The sequence below is a fragment of the Chrysemys picta genome, chromosome 1 (assembly GCF_011386835.1).
Source record: "Chrysemys picta bellii isolate R12L10 chromosome 1, ASM1138683v2, whole genome shotgun sequence".
Classification (NCBI taxonomy): domain Eukaryota; kingdom Metazoa; phylum Chordata; order Testudines; family Emydidae; genus Chrysemys; species Chrysemys picta.
The window spans coordinates 337,591,967-337,611,128 of NC_088791.1; the positions used below are offsets into that span (position 1 = coordinate 337,591,967).

A 19,162-nucleotide genomic window follows, 5' to 3' on the forward strand; every position below is an offset into this window, starting at 1 on the left:
GTTTCATACATATTTTTTCTGCACTGTCAGCAAAATAATAATGTACATAGACATAAAAACCCGAACTTTATATATATGCACACAGGGATGTGTGTGCGCTCATATATATGTGTGTATACGCATACTTAGAAGTGAACATTCTTAAATGCTGTATATGTATATGTGTAATATCTTATACATATAAATATATGGTCCATCATTCTAATTCCATGCACAACTGCACTATAACCATTGTGGTTTATACGATCACACTTCATAGATGCATGACTCACTGGCTTCATTCATGTTTCCATATGTATGTAGAAACATAGCAAAGCAGACATTCCTAGAGACATTGCAGGACAACCTCATTGAGATGGACATTCTCACCTCCTCCCGACATGACGGTGCTTACAATGATGGGTATGTGACACTTATGTGGTCTTTCTGTTTACTGTACAGTCATTATGATCTTTGCATGAAAGCATTTGTCACTTCAATGATGTTTTAAGGGCAATGCCATTTTTTGCCTCTTCTAAGATGGCTTTAAAAAATGAGGTTCCGGAGCTTGGAGCACAGCATCCTGTACATATTAATGGGACTCTCATTAATATGCTGATGATCCATAGCATCTCATTGGCTTTCTTTGCCATTTTGAAAATCATTTCACTAATAAGCTGTATCTGTAGCAATTTACAGTCCTTTACAAACTAAGGTTACTTGCATTTCAGTGAAGACTTTAAACTACTATGAGGCTGGCTGAACAATACTGCAAATGTTAAACTGATATTTTCCAGGTTCATTGCCTTACAAAGGAACAGAAGTATCATTTTGACACTGATAGCAGTGATGATAGGGCATTTCTTTAAACCCAGGCCTTTGGTGTTGATTTAACATCCCATTTTGATGGTAACCATCACTTTTTTAAATTTAACTTTTGATCATATAACTTTTTAAGTTATAAATGGCTTCTAAGAAGATTACACATTACACCGAACTTGTATGACATGCTGTGTGTTAGTGGTTTCCTAATTAAATAATAATTATCAACTGCAATACTGCTTGTTATATTTGTACACTGCAGATGCTTCTTCAATGGGGACCAAATAAATCTGTAGCTAAATAAAGCAAAGAAATAAATTAATAGTGGAGACACTGCTGCAAGAATTAAAGTTTTAACCTAGACGAATAGTGGAAATAATGAGTCATGTTCTAGCAACCATTATTTTGTACAGTTAATGAACGGGTTTGCCAGAAGTAGTATAAACATTGTTCTGAAAGAAAATCCACATCACTTTATACTGCAGAAATTGTTCCATGACTTTTCTTCACAGCAATGTTTCTGCATGTGAGAGTTCGTCCCTATTATTACATGTGTGTCTTTGAGATGGAAACCTTGGGCCACATGCTGAACTGGCATAAACCAGCATAACCCCATTGACTTCAGTGGGGCGGTACTGATTTATCACTGCTCAGGATCTAGCCCATAAAATCATGACTAAAAATACTAGCTGCATTGGGCCTGATTCTGATCCCACAGTAGTGGAGTTACTCCTGATTTACACTGGCGTAGAGAGAGGAGCATCAGGCCTACCACCCAGGCTACCACTGTTTCTCCTTCCTGTCCCTTCACTCCTGAAGAAAATCCAGGAATAGAGGGATTCAGGTGCCTTAAAGTTCTCAAGAGCTTTTCCTGAAAATTGGAATTTTCATTTACAGTTTGACCCAACTCCCATAGAAGTCAATGGGATTCTTTCCTCTGATTTTAGTGAGACTTGCTCAATGTCCTTACATTACTGTCTTCCATAAAACAACTAGGCTAAAATATCGCTGCTGTCAAAATGTAGGGATGGAAAACTGGGGACACTGTGGCAATTTCGACACCGTGAAAGGACTCCCTTTTCCCCATCTCCACACAGCAAAAAACAAACAAACAAAACAAAGCTCTCTTGCAGCAATCAGTGTGTTTGGATAAATGTTCATGCTCTCCCCCACCTCCAACTTGCTCCCATTAAAATTCAATTGAAAGTTTCACTGGAAGCAGGATCAGGCCCTCAGTCCTGCTTGCGTGAACTGATCTGTCCTAGCTATCCTTGGGATTTCTCATTTCACTGTAATGTGAGCTTTCCTGTGGAGACATCTCTTTCTGTCGAAGTGTTCTCTGCAATATTGTTGGCACTGTGACGTTTTTCCTTTACTCTGTGTGACTTGTCTGTTTTTTATTCTTCTCTTCTGTGCATGGCATCCATGTATTTACAAAACATTGTGTGAAGCTGCTTTCTTCACTCCGGAAGCAGCCACCATCCCTAAGTTTTGAATTCTGCCTCTGCTTTTATTTTCGTGAAGAGTTACCTACTCTTTGTCTTTCTTCCCTCAGGCACTTCCTGTTCAAACCCGGAGGCACCTCTCCCCTCTTTTGTACAACATCACCGGGATATCCCCTGACGTCCAGCACTGTGTACTCACCTCCCCCTAGACCCCTTCCCAGAAGTACCTTCTCTAGGCCTGCCTTTAATCTGAAGAAACCCTATAAGTACTGTAACTGGAAATGTGCTGCTCTGAGTGCCATTATCATCTCAGTCACGCTGGTGATCCTGCTTGCTTATTTTATCGGTAAGCATATTCCACTTTTCAGCCTTTTTATTCTCTACCCTCAACGCCAGTGTTGCTAACATTTGGGAACTGCAAGACCAAGTTGGTTACACCCATAGTAACTAACAAGTAAGGCCTCTTGGGGCTTGCCTAGATGGAGAGTTAGTGTGTGGCAAGCTGAGGTGTAAATCTACAACACACTAGTCTGCCGTGTGCTAACTGGCTGCATGGACCATGCAACTGCGCACTAAAAGTTCTCTAGTGTGCTTTGACATATTCCAGTCTCAAAAAGCAGCAAGTCAGTGTGCACTAGGGAACTTTTAATGTGCAGGTACTGGGTCCACATGGATCTTTAGTGCGCAGCAGGCTGGTGCACTGTGGATTTACACGCCAGCTCGCTGTGCACTAACTCTCTCTCTGACAAGCCCTGAAACCTGTGTAAGCCCATTGAATTTGGTGGGTGTTGCAATGTGGGGCTCACTTCATTTAATAGTACCACCAAGGTTTAATAGAACCTGTTCCATATGCTGTATGTAAAGAGTTTGAATTGTTCCTTTTCTGCTCGAGAAAGAGTTGGAATCAGCTAGAATGAGACAAGCCCTCCTACAATAAACCATAGTAGCGAGACTGGGGTCCCGACTGTGCTCCCATCAAAGTCAGTGGGAGCCAAGTCAGACTCCAAATCCTGAAATGTTGGCTCTGTTCTTATTCTGGCAAAATCTCCACTTGGCTTGGAGCTAAGGGCACGTCTTCACTACCCGCCGGATCGGCGGGTAGCAATCGATCTATTGGGGATCGACTTATCGCGATAAAATCAATCCCTGATCGCTCTGCCGTCGACTCCGGAAATCCACCGCAGCAAGAGGCGGCAGCGGAGTCGACGGCGGCGCGGCAGCGATCGACTTGCCGCCGTCCTCACAGCCAGGTAAGTCGACCTCAAATACGCAACTTCAGCTACGCTATTCACGTAGCTGAAGTTGCGTATCTTAGGTCGACCCCCCCCGCTGTAGTGTAGACCTAGCCTAAATGTTGCTTGTCTTACACGAGTAATTTTATTGAAATTAATGGAACTACTTGCATGAATAAGGGGAACAGTCTAGGAGTTTTCGTAGACTGAGGAAGTAGTTCAGGGGCTTTCGCTCAACATTTTGAGGGTTAGTGGAATAAATTAACTTTGAAATACAGAAGATCTGGAAAATTTGCTGTCCTGTTGCAGCTGTGCAACGACATTTTTGTTTGAGTTTTGTCTGCAATTGGTTTCCTGGATTTCTAAGGTTTCCAGTGCTTATTGCAAGGAGCAACTGAACTAGTAAGGTGAGAATAGTATTCCTCAACTTCTAAGGTCTAGGTATTACCTTTCATTTCTCTTCCTTCTTTGCTGATAAACCTGGTATTAGTTTATATAGGTTCTCTGCTAGACTCCTCTTTTAAAATGGCAATGATGCAAACTGTTGTGTAGCCACAGGTGAAAGAGCCTGTTCTGTGTGGCATAAACAAGCTGTTTCTTTGATTTCACTGTAACTTCCTGTAGGCTAAAGATCTGTAAAATGTTGCGATAAAAACTAGGAAATCGTTACCTGGATTGCAAGTTTTTTCGCTTTCATTTCATATGTGTATAATTATTCCTACAGTTACCACCAATGATCAGTTTCACCATGTTCCCTTTATGTGTGCTGCTCTAATGACTGAATCTTTTCCACTGCTGACTCATATTATACTTCGGTCACTTTTGTGCTTGCTCTAATAGGAGCAGAAATGATTAATTAACCAGCATTAAATCAGTAACAGTTTGATGGAATGTACAGTCAGTTTTATCATTTGCTACTTACGTTTGAGCCTGTCTGTCTCATTTATCTAGCATTTTCCTTATGCACTGAACAGGGTTCCATTGGACATTGTCTCTCTGTGTCAGAGGTATCTCTTCATAGCTCACTTAAAACGTTGGTGTCCATTAATTATGACTGTGGATGTATATACACTTTGCTGTGTTACAGACAGGTCTGGAAGGCTGACTTGCCCCTTAATGGTCTCCTGTTCAGAAACCTTTTCCAGCAGTTTTGAAGTCCTGATTTAATTCATAGTTAATATGGTTAAAAATTATGTCCATGGGTTATGCTTAGGTCCTTTTTTCCCCATTTGAATGAATCCTGTGGCATCTGCCAAGCACTGTGTGTTGCTGGCAAGGTGCCAGGAATGCTGATCAGGTTGAACTGTTGTAATTATGGGTCGTTATTGCTAATTTCTAAAGGAACTATCAATTATTAAAAATAAAATTCATCGGTTCAGTACAGCATAAACATATTTAACAAAGAGTATCACTGCCAAGCCCAATGATTTAATCAGCAGGCAAAAAAGCAGTTATTTAATTAGATTTTGATGAAAAATTGTGTTTAATTTCAAGTATAATCAATTATTAATTACTGTAATGAGAGACTCTGACTGGGTTTACTAATTAACTCATTTAAAAATTATGAATAACCTTTTCATTTGTAATTATTTTTTACATCCTGTCAAGTTGCAGATAAGAATTGTATCACCTCCCCCAAAAAATTTACTTTGATCAACTTCTGACAAGATGGGTTGTATCCTGATCAAAATTATGACGTTTTTAATAACAATGCATTTTTTAATTTTCTGGTCTGTTTACAAAATAAGTGCTTATTTATTGTTAGATCACTGATATTTATGTACTTCTGTATTTGTTTGTCAGAGAATCCAGATATCCTTACTCATGTTGAGTAGTATGTCACTCGTATTGATTTCCCTGAGACTGTTTGAATTGTTAAGGTATTGTTGAACATGAGTAAGAGTGGCAAAATATAGCCCTGATTATGTCTAGTGAATGTTGATAACTTGGCGAGTTGCCACTGGCTCTTGCTAGTTAAAGTAATTATGGAAATTCTCTTTTATTACCATTGGCCCAATCCAAAAGAAGTTGAAGTCAATGGAAAGACTCCCATTAAAGTGAGCTAGCTTTGGATCAGGGCCCCTGGCAGTGATTTGGAGTTTAATTCTCTTTCATCCAACCATACTAATGCTCCAGTCCACTGGGGAAGGTAGTGCACCAGAATGCCATTCACAGCGCAGCCCTCCATTCAAATGAAAACAAAAACAAAAAAACTACCTCAAGCAGAGTTTTCTTAACCTGAAACGAGCCAGAGACTTCATGAACTCCACTGGGGACTTGGCTATTGCCAATATGTTTTATGTGACGGGTGCTCAGATACAAAACAGACACACACAGAGATATTAGAGAGATGAGGTGGGTGAGATAATATCTTTAATTGGCCCACCTTTTGTTGGTGAAAGAGACAAGCTTTCAGGCTTACACAGAGCTCTTGCTTAGGTCTGGGATGGATGGACGGATACATCGATCAGCATGAAAACAAAGGCCTGGTCCCCACTAAGTCCCCAAATCGGACTAAGGTACGCAAATTCAGCTACGTTAATAACGTAGCTGAATTCGAAGTACCTTAGTCCGAACTTACCGCGGTCCAGACGCGGCAGGAAGTCTCCCCCCGTCGATGCCGCGTACTCCTCTCGGCGAGCTGGAGTACCGGCGCCGACTGTGAGCACTTCCGGGATCGATCCCAGAACATCGATGGCGTGCCGCCGGACCAGCCGGTAAGTGAAGACTAGGCCAAAGAGCCATTTGGACCTTTTTGAAACTCTTTGCAGGAGACAGTTGCATTTTTGTAAAACACATCTGCAGCATCCACTATGTCATCTATTTAAGACTGAAAAGCCATAGACTAGCAGGTATATTTCCATTTTACCAAAGAGTTTGTGCTCTTTAATAGTCTGTGGCTTATTTATCTTGCTGTACTTTCATTTCAAAGATCTGTGGGTGGGGGGGGGGAGAAGCAAGAAAGAAAGAAGCAATTGGGAAAGAAGCAAGAGTCCATATAAACTTAATGACTGGCAGCATGTGTAAACATTGTGCTCTAGCTGAAGCTTTTGCAGGATTGAATCACTGGTCTTGAGAGATAATAGCAAACAAAATAGAAAAAAGCCTATTAAGCATCAGAGGCTATTTTTCATTGGAATTAACCAGCTTTAAATTCACTTTCTGCTATCTTTTCAAATATTCATTGAGACTACACTAAGTCAATTGCAACAATGCACACCAATAGCAGAGCACTGCATGCACTGACAGCTAATGCAAAGGGAGAGCCTTATATCCAAATCCTGAAGACACTTCACAGGCTGGTCTTGTAAGGTGCATACGCCAAAGAGAAAACTGTATTAGGTCAAGGCTGCAACCTAAAAACTGCAAGGGCAGTGAAATCAGAGCCACTGAAAGGAAAGACGACTTTAGGCAGCCTGTAACTAATCTGCAAATTTGCTGTTCCTGGAGGTCATGGAAACACATGTTGTGGCTGTAATTTTAACAGAAATTGTTCATTTGGGGACTGTTTGTACTATTTTCAATTATACAAGGTACGGCAGTAACAAGGATGAACAAATCCTGTGCTCCAGAGTATTAAACTGTGTAGCTGGTTGGGGGAGTCAGGAAGGAATTTTTTCTCCCATGTACAAAAAGGCACAAGTGGCAAACTCCAAATCCTGCCTCCTTTTCTGCAGGTGTGGAGGGCGTTGCTTGCACTGGAGCGAGTCTGGTTCCACTGTGCAGTAACTGAATAGAATTTGAGGATCCCGCATGCCCCTGCCCGCCCCTCTTCCAAGGCCCCGCCTCTGCTCACTCCATCCCCACTCCCTCTGTTGTTCGCTCTCTCCACCCTCACCCACTTTCAGCGAGCTAGGGCAGGGGATTAGGGTGTGGGAGAGGGTGAGGGTTCCAGCTGGGGTGTGGGCTCCAGGATGGGGCCAGACATGAGGGGTTCAGGGTGTGGGAGGTCGTTCCGGGCTGGGGCAGGGGGTTGGGGTGTGTGAGGATCTGAGGGCTCCGGCTGGAGATGTGGGCTCTGGGGTGTGGCTGGGGATGAGTGGTTTGGGGTGCAGGAGGGAGCTCAGGGCTGGGGCACAGGGTTGGGGTGTGGAAGAGGATGAGGGCTCCATTTGGGGGGTGCTGGCTCGGGGGTGGGGCTGGGGATGAGAGGGTCGGGGTTGCAGGAAGGGGCTCCAGGCTGGGGCTAAGGGGTTCCTGGCTAATGGGAGCAGCAGAGTCAGCGCTCGAGGTGGGAGCAGTGCGTGGAGACCTCCTTGCCACCTCTGCACCTAGGAGCCAGACATGCTGTCTGCTTCCGGGAGCTGCCCGGAGCCAGGGCAGGTAGAGAGCCTGCCTTAGCCCTGCTGCGCCACCCACCGGACTTTTAGCAGCCTATTAAAATCTCCCAGATTGCTTTCAATAGCCCCCAGGAGATCGAGGCCAATTCTGGTAGACTCCCGGCCAATCTGGGAGGGTTGGCAACCCTAATATGTGGTAGGAACAAGGGCTGCTAGGACAGCTCTGTGGAGAAGCTTTGCTATCACTCCACATCTTGGGAGAAAAAATTATGTCCCCATAGAGATCATAGGCATTAGAAATGGAAAAGACTTGTTAGATTATCCAGCTCTTTCATGTCCACCAGCTGCTTGGCTAGATACTAGGAACAGTATTGGTTTCTAAGTGAATTAGGGATGAAGAGTAGTTGCTTTCATCTGAAACAGAAGAAGTATCTTCCTGATCCAGTTACCAGGCCAGATGGATGTATAATTTGATGTAGTAAAGCACTTGCTATTTTCCTGCATTTTAAGCATGTGATGCGGTTGCATTTCACAAACACCAAAAGAGATGTGCATTTGATTCAAATTAAAGATACGGATGGAAAATGTATTACAGAGCCAAAACAGCCACTCATTTGATTGGAGTCAGATCGCTCTCTGCTATTTCAGCTCTCCATTTATTTAAACTCCTTACAGCCACTGTTTCACTTAGAGCTGCATTGCTCACGACCGGCAAAAGGCTTCAACTGTAAAACGGTTCCAGCACTGTGATGTGTTTATAAAGCAGCTTTCTTTTTGTTGTTTAAAGATTGTCCCCAAAAGCTAACTTGAGCTCAGTTTATCTGTGATCCTTTGACGCTGTATACTAACCCTAGTTCAGCTCAACTTTCCGAAATTTCTAGCTATCTGGCTATGCATTTCTGATACAGCAATTACCATGGTGTCTGGGCACCACCTGAGATCAATAGGAAAGTCACTAATGCTTCATTCTTCAGCTTGTGCTGTATTTATTTAGCCTATATTTATACTGAGATATTAAGGCTTTCTTTCACTCACCCTAAAATATAGCCCAATATTTTGCCCTACCAATAAATTTCCTTTTCTTTTTTCACTTTTCTTTTCTAATCCAGGATTAAGGGTTTTGTTTGTCTTCTCCTTTTAATTTAGAGGACCCTTTCCATTCCTTATTTCCATCTAATCTCAGCTAAGAAAGACACAAACAACACACCAAAGGATCCTTTCTGGCAAAGCCTTTATACATTGTGATCTGTTTTTTAGAGCAAGGGACTTGGCATCACAATTCAATTAACATTTGTGTCCTGCAATTATTTCATGGGTAGTGTGAGACTTAATTAATTACTTTGTGCAAAACACTGAGACCCAGTGGTGAAAGGTGCAATAAAAGAGCAAGTATTATTATTCTTCATCCACAACTGTTGTTACGATATAACACCTATATTTAGACCTAGATTCGATTTTTATTGGTAAATTACAGTAAATGTTGACTTTACTGTACACACACACATTGAAAAAATATTAGAAATCTACAGATAAACCAAGTGAGAAAAATGCTGCTTGAAAACTTCTTAGAATCAGAATCCAATGATTTAAACTTTGGAATTAAGCTTTTTATAAATGGATTAGCAAATTAATAGTAAAAACAGGTCGGATTTGTTGATTTAAGGATACTTACTCTGTGTATTTTGACGTGTGATGTTGATGATTTTGTTTTACCAGTTTAGAAAGCTTTAACTTTTGAATCTCAGCGTCTACTGTCATTAAATAGTTGTCGGGCCCTTCTCCCACCCCTCCCCCCAATTTCCTGCAAATGTGAAAATTTAAATAGTTAAAAATAATGGTTAAAAATGCTTAACATCCATAGTTTTGCACGATTGTGAAATTTTAAATCTAAAAATGATTATAAATACACAACAATATTATCTGTTGAAGTTATAAAAAACATTGAATTCTGCCAAGCCTACTTATAATGCCTAAAGAGCACAATCAGGTTGGGTCCCACTGTGCGCAACGTTGTACAGACATATAATAAATGACAGTCAATGCATCAAAGAGCTTACAGGCTAAATGAAATGTATTCCTTTCTGTCTTTCCAGTTTTTCATACAAGTGCCCATCACCATAGCATCTGAGCACCTCCCAAAGACAAACTACAAATGTATTTTTAAAAGTATTGTAATTCATAGACTCCTGTATTATCAGCATGAGAACGATGGCCTGATTCTTCTCTGACATACATCATTATTAAACAAGATCAACTTCATTTACATTAAAACTGGTGCAGCTGAGATTGAAATCAGTCCAGAGTATCCTAACCATGCTGTCTGGTCCCATTAAAATCAATGGGAAAGCCCCCATAGATTGCAGCAGGATCTGGATGGGGCCTTAGGAAAGTTTACAAACAAAAACTGTTGTGATTCTGGAAAGTGATCCGACTGAAAGCATAATATATCAACTGGATGCTGACCCTTCAGTCTGGTGTTAAGTGATCTTGGTGATAATCTCACCCCTGAGCTCCACATTTTGCCCATGTGAATTACCTCTGGGAACCGGAGGCATGAAAAGAACTCTAACTAAATGGAAAGATGCCATCAAAATGGAGCTATTGACTGACGCTTGAAAAATGCTTGATTGAGACAATTCAGAGGAACCCCTTCTGTTTTTTTTGTCCTACAGTAAGGAAGGTGGGGAAACCCTGAGCTCTTTCTTCCTGTGGGCGAGCCTCCTTTATACTCTGCTCTTATTAAGGAACAACGCTTAGGGCAGCTGCTGTGTGTAACGTGTACAAGATACATGTTGAGTAGCACTGAGCAAGAGCATGCTGCCTGCAGGGATCTGGCAATGGAAGTTTTCATCGGGCAGTTCTAGGGTGAATCACTTTAACGTTGAAGTCACTTTACCAACTTTCCCCTAAAGTTATATAAAAAACATAAGTCTCTCTAAAGTGCAGAGCAGTGCCTCACTATCTCTGCGAGAGCAGAGGAGGCTGCACTTTAGGACTGTACTTGTAAGCAAGGCCGCAATCATTAGGGAGAAGAAGCAAGCGAAGGACAAACATTTGTCAGGGCAAGTCATTGTCAGTCCTTCCCTTCGCGCTTTTTCTTCCTCTGCTGCTGCTTTAGTCACATTGTGAAATAATTATAATTGAAATTGTTTCTTGCTTTCCACATCCAGAAAGAGTCTTTCTTGTTATAAGAGAGTGAGGAGCCCTTTTTGTTTTTGTGTGGAGGGGTTGGCTTAGCATTTTGTCTTTGGACAGCTGCCACAGTTAGCTTTATAGCCCAAGAAACAGGAAGCGGAGACGCTTTAATGGCAGCTTTAAAATAAAGGTGTTAAAGATACAAGATCCGACTTTTAGCTACTCTTGTGGAGATCAGTTCATTCAAATGGGTGTTGGGGAACTAACTGTAGTCACACGGGTATAGATGGTTCCCTTAATTTCAGCCCTAACCAATATCTGTAACTTGACATTAACAGCGTTGGGTCAAGGAACTATATGGTTGTATGTAAACTGTTGAAAGACGAAATCTCTCTTTGTCAGAAAATATGGCTTAAAAAGAAATAGAAATGATCTTCTGTTTTAGCAGCAGCTCAAAACAACAAATATAGAAATCTTTTTAAATGAATCTAACAATGGTAGTGTTGTCCAAGAAGCCAAATGGTTCCAAGTATAAAACCTAAAAAGCACTTTGAACTTTCATAATTATAATGCATGCTCATTTTATAGCTCAGATTCCAGAGTTTTACAAGGATAAAATCTTGGCTTTTTCCATGTTCATGAAAGCCACATACGTTCCCAGCTGGGTTTTGCAAAATCATTGCACTGGAAACTGATAGTGCTCATGTAGTCACATTTTTGTGGGGCTCTTCATGCGAGCATGTTGAACTGCTTACCAGATGCTAAAAAGCAATACATTTTATAAAACAAACAATGAAAATGGAGTTGTAATATGCAAGGGCAGCAAGTTCTGAAACCAGGTCATTGAATTCCTACTTGCAGAAACAGTCAACAGTCCTTCAGAAGTACACTGGGAAGAATGCTGATTAATCTCATCTCATTGAGCCTGATCCAGTGCTTACTGAAATCAGTGGAAAGACTCCCTTCTTCTTCAATGGATCCAGCTACAATGGGCTTTTCACAGAATTTAAGGTCACAAGGGATCATTACATAAACTAGTCTGATCTCCTGTATATCACAGTCCATATAATTTCACCCAGTTACCCCCGTATTGAGTCCAATAAGTTGTGTTTGACTAAAGCATATCTCCCAGGAAGACATCCAGCCTTGATTTGAAGTCATCAAGAGATGGAGAATCCATCACTTCCCGGTATCTTGGTTCAGTGGTTAAACACTCTCGTCGTTAAAAATGTGTGCTGAATTTCTAATTTAAATTTGTCTGGCTTTAGCTTCTAGCCATTGGTTCTTGGTATGCCTTTCTCAGCTAGATTAAAGAGCGCTTCAGCACCCAGTGTTTTCTCCTCATGAAGGTACTTTTACACTGTAATCGAGTCACCACCAAATATATCTGGTCCTGCTGATTTAAAAAGGTCTGTGCCCAGTAGAACTTGTGTAACATCCTATTTAGTTATTAATAGACTGAAAAATACTTCGTCATCCTCATGTGATATGAGTGCATCATCCTGCTTGTTTTCAAATACAGAACAGAAATATTTATGGAATACTTCTGCCTTTTCTAAATAATTATTAACAATTTTACCTTCTTCATCTAATAGTGGGTCTGTTCTATTACTAGTATTTATTTTGTTCCTAGTATACTAAAAAACCTCCTTATTGACCTTAGCCCAGCCAGCCATGGATTTTTCCTCTGCTATCTTTAGCTTCCCTTATCAATTTTCTGCTTGTCATAACTTCTGATTTATGTTGATTGGTAACTATTTCCCCCTTTTTTCATTTTTTTTATTTCTAATTTCTGCGTTCACTTTGCCACTGAGCCAGGATGGGCTTTTTAGCCAAAGTTCTCTTGTTTCTTGATTGGGGAATTATGGCTTTTTGACCATTTAATAAACTCTTCTTAAAGAACTCTCAATTTTCATGCATATTTTTGGGTCTAAATTTATCCTCCCAATCAATTTTGCTCATAATTTTCCTCAGCTTTGGGAAATTAGTCCTTTTGAAACACCAAATATATATGATACTGTTAGGGACTATCCTCTGCTTGCTCATATTGAACCTAATCAGGTCAATACCAGGTTTATGTGAAGGAGAAACACTTTACAGTTTTAGTATAATAAGAATATGGTCCAGATCCTCCAGCCTGGTCAGATGCGCTTGGGGTCTTGGGGGAAAAAATGGCACTAAGTCACCTTTGACATTCCCCAGTATTGGGACTGCAAGGTGCTGGTCTAGTTCCTCATACACGACACATCAGCCATTTTAAAATTAACCCTACTTTCAGCTACCTCCTGATTAATTAACATACTACCTCTGTCTCAAGCATTTAGACTGCTGATCAATCTGTCTGTTTATTTATTTATTTATTATATGGCCCCATGCTTAGCCTCTGTAGCTTTTTATTATTATGACACATGACATCATTATGAGGCTCCCATCACACTTAGAGCATGAAAAACAATGCATAGTGCAGTTTTCACCAGTATAACAGAGAACACAATTTGTCCCAATATCAGCAATAGCTAGAGCCTTGTGAAATGACTTGTTTTTGCTTAATGAGTATGTGTGTGTGCAAGCAATTATTTTTGTGAATGCAATGGGCCCTTGCTAATTCTTAGCTATAGCAGAGAGACCCATTGCTAATGATCAGATTAGAAAATATATACATACATAACGTGAATATGTGAAAATGCCATCCCTCCCCCCACCGCCCACCCCTGTTATACAGGCAGTAAGAAATTCTGTGCACAGACTTAGAGAGAATGGCTTCTGTTTAGAAATAGCTCAAAACAGTCAAGTCTCTGGCTGATCAAAAGCTGGGCTACACATCCATAAAGATCCCACTGAGCTTGGTATTTGCACGGTGGCGTTGTGAAACTCAACCAGAGGTTATGGCTGTACTACAGGAGCGGGTGGGTGAGGTTCTGTGGCCTGCAATGTGCAGGCCATTTACTAGATGATCATCATGGTCCTTTTAGGCTTTAAAAGTCTATGAAACCACATGTCAGTGTCACAACATGAAAGTCAGCCCCTTGCATGCTTAATCCACCCCTGGGTTCAGGATTGTTTAATAAAAGGGGTTACCTGAATGTAATTTCCTCTTCTTGTATTAAAAGAAAGGAAATGGACTCTCAGATTTGGTCACTAAAGTTTACTTGTAGTGAGTTTTTATAGTTATATTACCATCTCCCCCCCCCCCTCCGAAAAATACACATTTGACATGGCGAGTGCTGGCACAGCATTTATGACAGTGACGTAGACGTGCCGGCGGACTCTTCATTGCACAGCTCAGACTGACCTTTGCACATGAACGCTGAAGAGGAATCAATTTTACAGGTCTTAATATCTCCTGAAAGGAGTTCTCTTCAAGTCTCTGTTTTTATTTCATACTAATTACTGGGGAATAACGTAATTTAATTACAGTTAAGAAGAGAGAGAGAAACATTTCCCATAATGGATTTTCTTTCACTGTTTTTAAACACTATACGTTGGTGTGGGGGTAACTAGTCATAATAATAGGCTCAGATAAGGATGTCGGTGACACTGAAAAATACTCCTGAATTAGAGTTCAGTGATTATTCCCCCACCCCCCACCCCCCGCCTTCCTTTTCTACTATAAATTACAAAATATCTTCAGAACCTTATGTGCAGGGTTTGGTATAAATTTCTATTGGGCTTTGTGATGGGTAGTATGGTGCCTAGAGGTCAGCCCACCCCTAGCAAGTGGCATGGCCCTTTAAAATTTTGGAAGGCCTGATGTATATACCAGGACCTAGAAGATACTGGTAAAGAGAGGAAGCGATCCCCCAAATAAGTGGTTTTGGGGAGGAGATCCCATCACTGATCTTTCAGTGTGTGAGGCCAGGAGCCTTGCAGAGGGGGCAGGGCAATGCTCCCATCTCACCCAACCTGTTGAGATGAGCTTTAAAGAACCAGCATATATGCTACCTCCTCCTTGGTAGCAGGAGAAGACTGCCTGCTGAACCCTCTGAGCATGAGGACTAATTAGAGGAAAAGAGCCACCGAAAAGAGAAGCAGGCTGAGGCTCTACAGCTGGTAAAATTACAGCCTATCTCCAAGGAGGAGAGGTGGGGACTCCTGGCCTAGGAATAAAGGTCTGAGTTACTAGCTCCATGAGGAGGGCTGTGTTTCGTGCCTTAAGGAGAGACAAAGTGACGGTTTGAAGTAGGAGGAGAATAGGGGATTCCTGTTCTGAGAGAGTGATCATTTGAACCATAGCCCCAGCTCCAGGAAGAGGGTAGGGGGTAGCTCCTGAACAGGGGCATGAGAGTTGACCAGAACTAATGTATGGACCCAGGGTGGGGTGACCTGCGGTAACTAACAAAGTGTGTTACACTTTATTGAAAAATGTATGCAGTAAGGCATGAGGTAACGTAAGGATGGCAGAATCTGACCCTGAATGATTAGGTAGCAGAATTGATTTGTTTTGGGAATGGCCCATGATCTTCAAGTTAAAAATTAACAGCCCCTCCCCCAATTACCAACCTTTCTGACATACCTCTTTGCTTGACTTCGTCGTGCCCTGTACTAAAGCCCATCCACATTGCGATCAGAAACATGCTAACTACACCCCAATTTAAAGAGACGGTGGGAGCAGTGCATGGAAACCTGTTTCAAACATGGTAGTACATAATATAGCTGGAGCATGGTGCATTGTCCACCTCATACAGTTGTAGCATGGATGGTTTCAATATCCAATGAAAAGGGACACTGTATTTTTATTTTTTTAAAGAGTACCAGGGGGAATAATGCCCTTGCCCATATTAAGGTTATTTCTCAAAAATTTCCCGCTATTGCTTACACTGGTTCTACCACAAGGAGGAGCAGAACCATTGTTAGCAAAGGTGGGAAATATTAGAGAAATACACCTAGCGTGGTGGTGTAGAAAAGGCTTTATGTGGCTCCTGACATTTTACTGCCAAGTAAAACACCTAAGCAGTGTTAGATTACCAGCGTAAAAAATTGAATTGACACTTTATTTATCTAGTGCTCATTCCACTGCTAACACTCAGGGAGCTGAACCAGTATTAGTAACCACAGCAAATTTTGGGGAAACGAGGCTAGTGTGGAAAAGGCTGGCATGGACTGCATCCCAGGACAACCCCATTGTAACTGGTTCCTCTGACACAGTTATTTTGCAGAGTAGATGGGACCAAAAGGGTAGCCCAGATGGCCTCAAACACAATTATCTAAGCATGGATAGTCATTCAGCTGTGTGAAACGCAGTCATTCTGATTTGCTACCATTTTACACCCACCCGTCACAGGTGTAGATGGCATAATGTTCACGGCAGTGGAGAATCAGGTCTATATCGGTATGTCAACACTATACCTGTGAGTGAGGCTCTATGCCTGGGTAGAGAGGCTCACAGTAGCTTGGCTGTGGCTAGTGTGTTAAAAATAGCAGTGTGGACAGGGCAGTTCAGGCAGCAGCTAAGGCTCTCAAGCTCACCCGACCCCCTGTATCTGAGCTCGGGTGGCTAGCCCCAGTCTCCACCAGAGCTGCAATGTCCACGGTGCTGTTTTTACTATGCTAGGTTGGCTTGAACTACCATGAGTCTCTCTGTTTAGGCTGGGAGGCTTACTTCCAGCTGCAATGTAGACATACCCTAGATGTCCATAAGTCACACCTGCTTGTAAGCGGTACAGGTAGCAATGAGCCTTTTGCCATCTCTCTGAAAATTGGCCCAAATTTGGCAAAATAATAAGCCTCTGAAAAATCTCTGGTCACACATGTTCAGTAGAGACTTGTTTGAGTCTGGTAGCTAAAATCTTGGAAGATTCCACCAGCACTGACCATGCTCCATCCCCTCACAGCTCCTGATGCTGATCAGACTGTGCCATTGCCACAAAGCAACTAAACATGCTCCATTTAAGAATGGACTGCACATCCGGCATCTCCACAGAGTGCCTGAGTATTCTCCAACTTGGAGATGCAGGGGCTGAGCAGGCTTTCCTTGCAATTACTCCTCCTATCAGGATTCTTGTGGGAAAAATAATATGTGATCATGTCATTAAAGACAGTTATCTTGATGCATATGCACAAGGGAGCCAAATTAAAGTTGCACAGGCAACTTTAATTCTGACATTTTCTACCTTTTACGTTCATGACTTTGCAACCTTTGCATTCTCTTAACATTGTTTTTGGGATGTAATTAACTAAAAAGGTGGCTGTGGGCCTCATTATAGAATGCTGTGGGTTGCATTTGACCGGTTTTTGCCTTTTTCTGTCTGCTGGATTAGACCTGAGGCTGGAATTAACAGATTGGCAGGTGTGTTAAATTTTGTTATTGAGAGAGCTTTTAGCACTGATCTGTACCATTCACTTAAGATCTATAGCTCCCTTGAGTCCTGTGCTGGATTTTGCCCAGGGTCTCTAGGGAGGTGGAGAAATTCCAGTATCATTAATTGTGCTGTGTCATCCATTTAATCAGCTTTCCCAGATAGTACATTTGTATCAATTTGCCAGGCTTTTGTACAGAGAAAGTGGGGTTTTCTGCCCAAATTAACTTTCACCATTAATAGCTTGTGTTTTTTTTCAAGTTTCTTTGGAGAGAGATAAGAAAGTAAAATAAAGTGCACCTTCATCTCCTAAGTCTCCTTAAAACAGTGAAGTGCCCCCTTAAAACATCTACATAATGAAACCTTCACTTCCATATGCTTAATGATAAGGCCAGAGGTAAGTGAGGAAGTGGGATACCTGGAGGAAACACAAGGAAGAGGGTGCAAAAGGGAAAGCCTCCTTATTCATACTGAGAAAGTAGGGCAATCAGCTACTTATATTAGGTGCCTGTACACGAACGCAAGAAGCCTGAGAAACAAGCAGGGAGAACTGGAAGTCCTGGCACAGTTAAGGAACTATGATGTAATTGGAATAACAGAGACTTGGTGGGGTAACTCACATGACTGGACCACTGTCATGGATGGGTATAAACTGTTAAGAAAGGACAGGCGCGGGGGAAAAGGTGGAGGAGTTCCACTGTATGTAAGAGAGTGGTATGATTGCTCAGAGCTCCAGTATGAAACTGGAGAAAAGCCTGTTGAGAGTCTTTGGGTTAAGTTTAGAGGTGAGAGCAAAAAGGGTGACGTCGTGAAGGGCATCTGCTATAGACCACCAGACCAGGAGGATGAGGTAGACGAGGCTTTCTTCGGACAACTAACAGACGTTTCCAGATCACAGGCTCTGGTTCTCATGGGGGACTTCAATCACTCTGACATCTGCTGGGAGAGCAATACAGCAGTGCACAGACAATCCAGGAAGTTTCTGGAGAATGTTGGGGACAACTTCCTCATGCAAGTGGTGGAGGAACCAAATAGGGGCAGGTCCTCTGGACCTGCTGCCCACAAACAGGGAAGAATTAGTAGGGGAAGTAGAAGTGGGTGGCAACCTGGGTAGCAGTGACCATGAGATGGTCGAGTTCAAGATCCTGACACAAGGAAGAAAGGAGAGCAGCAGAATACAGACCCTGGACTTCAGAGAAGCAGACTTTTACTCCCTTAGGGAACTGATGGGCAGGATCCCCTGTGAGGTTAATATGAGGGGGGAAGGAGTCCAGGAGAGCTGGATGTATTTTAAAGAAGCCTTATTGAGGGCGCAGGAACAAACCATCCGAATATGCAGAAAGAATAGCAAATATGGCAGGCGACCAGCTTGGCTTAACAGGGAAATCTTCAGTGAGCTTAAACACAAAAAGGAAGCTTACAAGAAGTAGAAACTTGGGCTTGGTCTACACTACCCCCCTAATTCGAACTAAGGTACGCAACTTCAGCTACGTGAATAACGTAGCTGAAGTCGAAGTACCTTAGTTCGAACTTACCTTGGTCCACACTCGGCAGGCAGGCTCCCCCGTCGACTCCGCGGTACTCCTCTCGCCGAGCTGGAGTACCGCAGTCGACGGCGAGCACTTCCGGGTTCGACTTATCGCGTCCAGACTAGACGCGATAAGTCGAACCCAGAGGTTCGATTTCCAGCCGTCGAACTAGCGGGTAAGTGTAGCCAAGGCCTTGGACAGATAACTAGGGAGGAGTATAAAAATATTGCTCGAGCATGCAGGGGTGTAAGCAGAAAGGCCAAAGCACGGTTGGAGTTGCAGCTAGCAAGGGATGTGAATGGTAACAAGAAGGGTTTCTACAAGTATGTTAGCAACAAGAAGGTGGTCAGGGAAAGTGTGGCACCCTTACTGAATGGGGGAGGCAACCTAGTGACAGATGATATGGAAAAAGCTGAAGTACTCTATGCTTTTTTTTGCTTCAGT

General features: G+C 42.2%; 1 protein-coding gene across 12 annotated transcripts in view; it reads left to right on the forward strand.

Annotated features, from left to right (window-relative positions):
• TENM4 (teneurin transmembrane protein 4) overlaps positions 1-19,162 on the forward strand; it is a 763,612-nt gene that overhangs the window by 524,515 nt on the left and 219,935 nt on the right. For all 12 annotated transcript variants that reach the window (XM_065595842.1, XM_065595866.1, XM_065595862.1 and 9 more), the window contains 2 exons: positions 304-402; positions 2,357-2,592. In XM_065595842.1, coding sequence (XP_065451914.1) covers positions 304-402; positions 2,357-2,592 — 335 coding nt within the window. The remainder of the gene's footprint in view (positions 1-303; positions 403-2,356; positions 2,593-19,162) is intronic.